General features: G+C 58.4%; 1 protein-coding gene across 1 annotated transcript in view; it reads left to right on the top strand.

Annotated features, from left to right (window-relative positions):
* TEX261 (testis expressed 261) overlaps positions 1-4,318 on the top strand; it is a 26,006-nt gene extending 21,688 nt beyond the window's left edge. Inside the window, exons 3-5 of the mRNA XM_009290708.1 lie at positions 1,965-2,032; positions 3,192-3,294; positions 3,746-4,318. Of these exons, the coding sequence (XP_009288983.1) occupies positions 1,965-2,032; positions 3,192-3,294; positions 3,746-3,861 (287 nt within the window). The 3' untranslated portion in view covers positions 3,862-4,318. The remainder of the gene's footprint in view (positions 1-1,964; positions 2,033-3,191; positions 3,295-3,745) is intronic.
* Positions 4,319-6,568: the final 2,250 nt, after the last annotated feature.

The following is a 6,568-nucleotide window of genomic DNA, read 5'->3' as shown; positions in this document are numbered from 1 at the left end:
AATTGTGGGCTGGGCCCGGTGGTGTGGAAAGCCCGTTGGACTGCGCGCCCTCGGCGTAGAGCTGGGGACACCGGGCTTCCCCGGGCAGCCTCTGCTTCGCCCTCCGGCCGGCTCCACTCCAAACTCGCAGCGCAGCACTAGGAAAATGGGATCCCGGCTGGCCCAAAGCTCCCTCCCCGCAGGCCCCCTGTTCTGGGCGTTCGCTGGGTCTTGATAAAGAGCCGGAGGGTTTTGAAGCAAACTAAAAAGCCCGGCGCGTGTAATTACAGCCTGATGTCACGCTGGGCTGTGCGAGACGGTGCGCGTGTCATCGTGAGGAGCTGATCTTTAGAGAAAGAAAAGCTTCGGGACAAACGTCCGCAATTAATGTGGAAATCCGTCAGGGTTACTGGAGAAAGTCCTGTTAGAAAAGCGCATTGCCGAGCTCGGATCGGGGATTTTTGTTTTCCACGGTTGCACCTTCCCCGTGGTATTTGCCGACCCCGTCTCTGCGGCCGCTGTGGCTCCATCCCCGGCTGGGCTGCGGGCTGCCTGGGCGAGCCCTGGCGCGAGACGGGCACGAGGGTCTCTCCTCTCTTCCGAGCGGCTGGCGCGGGGCTGCGGTGTGGGGTCGGGCAGGGGCTTAAATTAGCAGCACCGATATTTTGGCCGAAGGAGGCGGCTTAGTTGTTTGCCTGCCGCGCTCGGCTGACGGACGGCCAGAGCCACGTCGTAGGCTGAACCTGGGAGTAGGGAGCCTCCTGCCTGTTTCAGCGTCCTGTGCGTGGATCTGACTTCAGGTCTCTGCTCTGAGTGATTTGTAGTGACGCCTTAAGCAGCGAACGGGCAAAATTTCTTCCAGCGTGACTTTCTGGAGTCCTTATGCATATTTCAGGGTGCTGTCTGTGTACGACTAAAATCCCTTTGCTCCTCAAAGCATTCGCGTAGGCAGGATTTTATCCGCTACTTGGAAGTGAGTGTAGCTCTCCCGTGGTGCGTAGATCAGGAGCTGCGTTTTCTGGCGGACCTGGACTTTCATCTGGACCTTCGGTGACGTCCTTAGGCCGGAGAGGGTGATAAAGCAGCGCGGGACGCAGCGTTTCGCGTCGGGGCCGTCTCTTGCTGGGGCTCTGCTGACCCGCTGCTCCTGGGCTGGGGCTGCTGTCTTGGCATCTCAAATAAAAGGCAAAAACCAAGCTCCGATTCCTGCCTCTGAAGAGCTAAGTGGTGGTTTTCGCTGCTGAGGACAGCGCTAACCCTACTGTCCTGGCGGCATTTCGGCTTGACTTGGAGAGCAGCTCTTCTGCCATCTGTAAACTGCGGCAGCTGTCGGGGACGTGGGGTTTTTCGCTTCTTCTCTGAGCGCTTGGCATCTCAAATAAAAGGCAAAAACCAAGCTCCGATTCCTGCCTCTGAAGAGCTAAGTGGTGGTTTTCGCTGCTGAGGACAGCGCTAACCCTACTGTCCTGGCGGCATTTCGGCTTGACTTGGAGAGCAGCTCTTCTGCCATCTGTAAACTGCGGCAGCTGTCGGGGACGTGGGGTTTTTCGCTTCTTCTCTGAGCGCCGCGCAGCATTAGCAAGTGTCAGGCTCCCCGGGGTGCCCCTCCGTGCCGGGACACGGAGAATAAAGCACCGGAGGGACGAGGGACTCGACCGGGGCTGCACGGAGTAACGGGATGGAGCTGGGATGGCGGGGGCTGGGGGGGACGACGAGGGGACGACGACGACGACGACTCCGGCTGCTCGCACCATTTCTCACTAGAATAATATTTTAGCAGCAGCAGGATTCCAGGTGAGGGGCGGCGGCAGCAGGATTCCAGGTGTACAGGGGCGGCGGGGAAGGGGACGCGCGGCGGGGAGGAACCGCTCCTCGTGGGGTCCGCGGCAGCGGAGGTGGAGGGGCTCTGTCAGGGGGGCCTTGGAAGACGCCGATGGTATTCCTTCCAGGCTGGAGACTGACTGTGCTGTGTTTTCTTTTGGCAGCGCTGGTTATATTCAATCACTACTTAGCGTTCCAGTACTTCGCTGAGGAGTATTACCTGTTCTCTGAGGTGAGAGGCCTTTGGGAAGGAGTCGGTCCGTGTTCTTCCAGCCAGCGTGGAGCTGCTGGTGGGAGGAGGGAGAGGAAAATGCCATTTTTTCGGTCAGCAGTTAAGACGCACTGAGGATGTTTTCTGCAGCCCTTCCCTGGGGGTTCCTCTGCTCGTTCCCTCAGAAGTACCAGGGAAGCTGCAGTTTCTTTTCTCAGGTGTGGACTTGGGGCTTTCTCAGCCAGCTGAGGGGCAGAAGTACTGAATCTTAAGCGCAGATTTTTTCCTGAAATGCTAAAAACTAGGGAAAATAGAAGATAATACTATTTTTCATTTTTTTTACGAGCTAACCACAAATCCCTTCCCTTTTGGCATAATCGCTCCTCATTATTTTTATGTCTCTGACGTGCTGATTCTTCTGTCTCGCCACCCTCGCACCGGCCAAGACGAAGGTCCGAATTCACAGAGGGGCTTGTTTGGGCCCAACGGTAGCTGCCGCTTAGCGCAAATCTTAAAAACAAACAAACAAACAAAAAACCCTCCACCAAAATGAAAAACCAACGACCTTTTTATGGAGTTTAACACTTCTCCGGCGTTTGCGCGCACGAGGAGGCTGGTGCGGCAGCTCGGCACCTCTCGGCTCGGCTCTCCCCAAACCACAGCGGCTGCTCCCCCGGGCGCCGGCTCCTCGTGCCGCACCAGCGTCCCACCCCGGGGCAGGAGGAGCAAGCTCAGGTCTTGACTCTTCCTTTTAGTCCCTGGAAGGTGTGAAGAGGATTTAATTAGTCATAACAGCACAGCCAATTTCCTGCTTGTTTAACTGTGCTCTTTAAAGTTCCGGGTTTTGGGAGCAGTGAAGGTTTTTGGATGCCTAGGACAGGAGCAAGGGCTTTTCCTGCGCGCCCTGGCCTTCCGTGGAACTTGCTGGGTGAATTTTATCCCCTTACCAGCTTCGCAGGGCGACGCTGTCTCGGCACCCAAGAGACTCGGGAGAGGTTGAGTTGCGGTTTTCCCCCTTTCTCTCGAGGGGTTCAGGTGGGAGCTTGGGGTGTGTCGTGGGGAGGTACAGCTGGGGCTGAGGCAGCACTCGTGGGCGTCAGCCCGGACAGAAGTCAGCGTGTGAAGGGCCACTGGGTGCGTTGGGGCTCTGCTCTCACGGCCGCTCTTGCTCTGCCCGCAGGTTCTCGCCTACTTCACGTTCTGCCTGTGGTTAATCCCTTTTGCTTTTTTCGTCTCTTTGTCGGCCGGAGAGAACGTCCTGCCTTCCACGGTGCAGCCCGGAGGTGAGCGCTCCCGAGGCCCGGGCAGACACCCGCTGGTTTTTGACGGGGGCTTGTGCTCAACGCAACCCCGTTCCCGTTGCACGGAGGAGGGAAGGGGGGCAGCTGGTCGGGTAAAACCCTTCCGAAAGCCGAGGCGGGAAAGGGGGGGCTTCTGCAGGGTGAGGGTGAGCAGAGCGGAGGGCTGTTCCAGCTTTGCGTCCTGCATCGCTCCAGTCCGGGGGCCCTGTCACTTTCCCTGGACTCTCCCTACGGTTCAAGAAAGGGAGCTCGGGACCGGGGCTCCCTGGCAGTGGCTTACTGGAACACCCAGCTAGGCCAGACGTGAGCAAACCAGAAACTTCCGTGCTTTAAAGGCAGCTCATGCGTCGCCCCAAAATCAGGCGACCCATCCCAGGGCTCCCGTGGCCGTCGAGAGGGTTTGTGTTTGATTGTTCTTCCCTCCTCTCCGCAGACGACGTGGTCTCCAACTACTTCACCAAGGGGAAGAGGGGCAAGCGCTCCGGTATCCTCCTCATCTTCTCTTTCATCAAGGAGGCCATCCTGCCCAGCCGACAGAAGATTTACTGAGCCCCGCGTGCAGCCGGCGTCGGCTGCGGTGAAGGAGCGGGGCAGACCCGAACTGTGCAGAGGGCTGCGAGGCGGCACTGTCCCCAGGCCTCGCTCGAACCCTCCTCGATGTCTCTCGAAGGGATTTTGCTAGGAACGTATAAACTGGGCGATGGCCGGAGGCGCCGGCAGCACCGGACAGACGTGCGGGGAGGGCTCGCACCTTTTTATACAGCTCTGCTGATCCCCCGGGACCGTGTGCAAGAAGGATGTTTGGCTCCAGCTGGGCGCGAGGAGGGTCCGGCCTCCCGGCGCTGCCCACCCTGCTCGGGGACCTGGGAGGCGTTGTCGTCTGCCGGGGTTTAAAGCCAGGAGTTTGCGCGTGGTGTAGTTTGGCTGCAGACGTTCCCTCGGTGTGGCAGCAGAACGCGCTTGACGTTTAACTGAGGTTTACACAGAGCCACTGATTAACAAAAAAAAAAAAAAAAAAAAAAAAGAAAAGAATAAAGTAAGCAAACTGTCGAACTCCCACGTATTCCCGCTGGGAGCCCCCCAGCGCTGGAGGATGCTGGCGTCCCCCCGCGCAGCACGCGTCGGGAGGGGAGCACGAGGGCGGCCGCCTCTCCCCCGCGCTCCGCAGCTGCGGGGAGGTGACCTGGAAGGACTCGACGTCGCTTTTTGTTTGATTTTTTTTTTTTTTTTTAACGTTGGAAATAGCCGCTTTTCTCTTCCCTGGTTTTTGCCAGAAGCCTCCCTGCGCGGCCGGGAGGCCCGGGGAAGCCGTTTGACAGAGAGCGATTCTCCGTCCCGCGTGAGGGGAGCGAGACGCCGAACGAGTTGCTTCGGCTTCCCTTGGGCATCGTCTGCTTGGCCTCCCCAGTGCTGCTAAACTCGCCAGGTCTCCCTCCTTTCCTAAAGGGAAGAAAAAAAGGTGATCGTACGAGAAGGAGGTGAACCCTCTGTTCTTCCTTGTAATCATTAAAAAACCCCCCCCCCACCCGGCCCTAGCGGGGGGCTGGGGCTGTGCGCGGCCGTAGCACAGGAACGCCCCCAGCGCGCAGCGCGGTTTCACGGTTCGGGAAGGCTTTTTGAGGAGTTAAAATGGCTCACTTTGCGGCCAGTTCTGCTGAAGGTGAGGCACGCGGGCCCGCCGCACCCCTCTCCCCCCGGGAGGAGTTTCTGAGGAAAACGGCTCACTTTGCGGCCCGTTCTGCTGAAGGTGAGGCACGCGGCCCCGCCGCACCCCTCCCTGCCCCCGGGTTTGTTCAGGGCCCGCTGACGCTGGCGTGTTTTGATGCTGATTTAATAGAAGTGTGGTTTCTGTTTGAGAGCTGCTCGTCTAATAAAGGCTCTGGATGAAGTTCGCCTTATTAGAGAGGTTGGATGTGGCGGCGTCCCGCGTTGAGTCGGTGTCGCGTGGGGAAATCGCCCTCTGTGCACGCCGATTATTTTTTATTTTATTTTATTTTACTAGAGAAATAGTGAAGGACGAGAGAGCTATCGAGAGGACCGGAGGGCTGCAGGAGGCACATCACGGAGGCCTTGGGAGACGCTGGTCACTGAGAGGGGTTGGCAGGAGGCGTGTATTTTCAGTACAGAGCTCTTTGTCACCGGGCAGTCAGAGAAATGAAGGTAAAAGCACTGAAAGCGAAGCGGGAGCGTTTAGTAGCAGGCAAAGCACGCAAGAAGACGCAAGGGCACGGGGTGGCGAGAAAACCATCGGCCTTGCCCGTGGCGCTGGGAAGCTCCTGGAAAAGCTGCTCCCCAGCTTGGGTGATGTGCTGTAATTTTGCTTCAAGGCCACAGGGTGGGGGGATGCCGGGCCCGTGCTCTGTCCCCTGCTCCGGCTCACCGCTGCCTGGGCGAGCGGCGGGACGAGCCGGATGCTTTTGCTCCCTTCCCTGCTGGGCAGGTTTAAGTTTGACCAAATTGAAGCTGAAAAAGAGGTTTCCAGCCATGGAGGAGGGAGGCGAACGCCGGCAGCGCGGGCGGGGAGGGGGGGCACGGATGGCAGGCTGCCGGGAAGCTCCTGGATGTGCGTTCACAGCTCTGCTCCAAACTGTGTTTAACAGTTTCCATCGCCTGGGGCGCGGCCAGATGGGCCGGGGCAGGCGAGATCCGCTGGCCGGGGGTGGCAGGCGAGGCGAAATTCCCCCCCGGGCCCCGGGCTGGGGCTGCGTGACGTGCGAGGCACAGCCGAGGACGGCAGGGCCGGCTCCGTGCCTCTCGCCAGCCTACGGGTTGGGTTTTAAATTCAGTTTTGTCTCTCTGAACGCGATGCAGGAGGGATGGAAAACTCCTCGAGAGCCGTCGCTGCCACGACGGGGAGAGCAGGGCACGACGGAGGGCCGGCCCCGGGGTCTGGACCCTTCTCTCCATGGGGTACAGCAGTAAAAGCAGAGCCCCGAGACTCCTCTGCCACTGAACCAGTGGACGGGATTTAAATGGGGAAGATCAGTAGCTTTAATGTCCCTTGGCTACCGAGTCTTTTTAATCCTCATTTTCCCGTTCACTTAGCCAGAAAGCGAGGGTGGATTACTCTGTATTTTTCCAGATGACAAGTCCATTTTTCCCCAAGTACCGCTTGTGATCGTCGGGTGTTTAAGATGTTAATGACACACACTTCTTTGAGCTGAACCAGATTCAGATAAGTCGCATAACTGGATTATAGCGAGCAAAACCCTATAAATATTTAAAAGGCGAGCATCAGAAAAAGCCCCCCCCCCGC

This window comes from Aptenodytes forsteri, unplaced genomic scaffold (assembly GCF_000699145.1).
Source record: "Aptenodytes forsteri isolate BGI_AS27 unplaced genomic scaffold, ASM69914v1 Scaffold236, whole genome shotgun sequence".
NCBI lineage: Eukaryota > Metazoa > Chordata > Aves > Sphenisciformes > Spheniscidae > Aptenodytes > Aptenodytes forsteri.
Note: the sequence above shows the minus strand (reverse complement) of the source record. Positions and strands in the feature narration are given on the sequence as shown.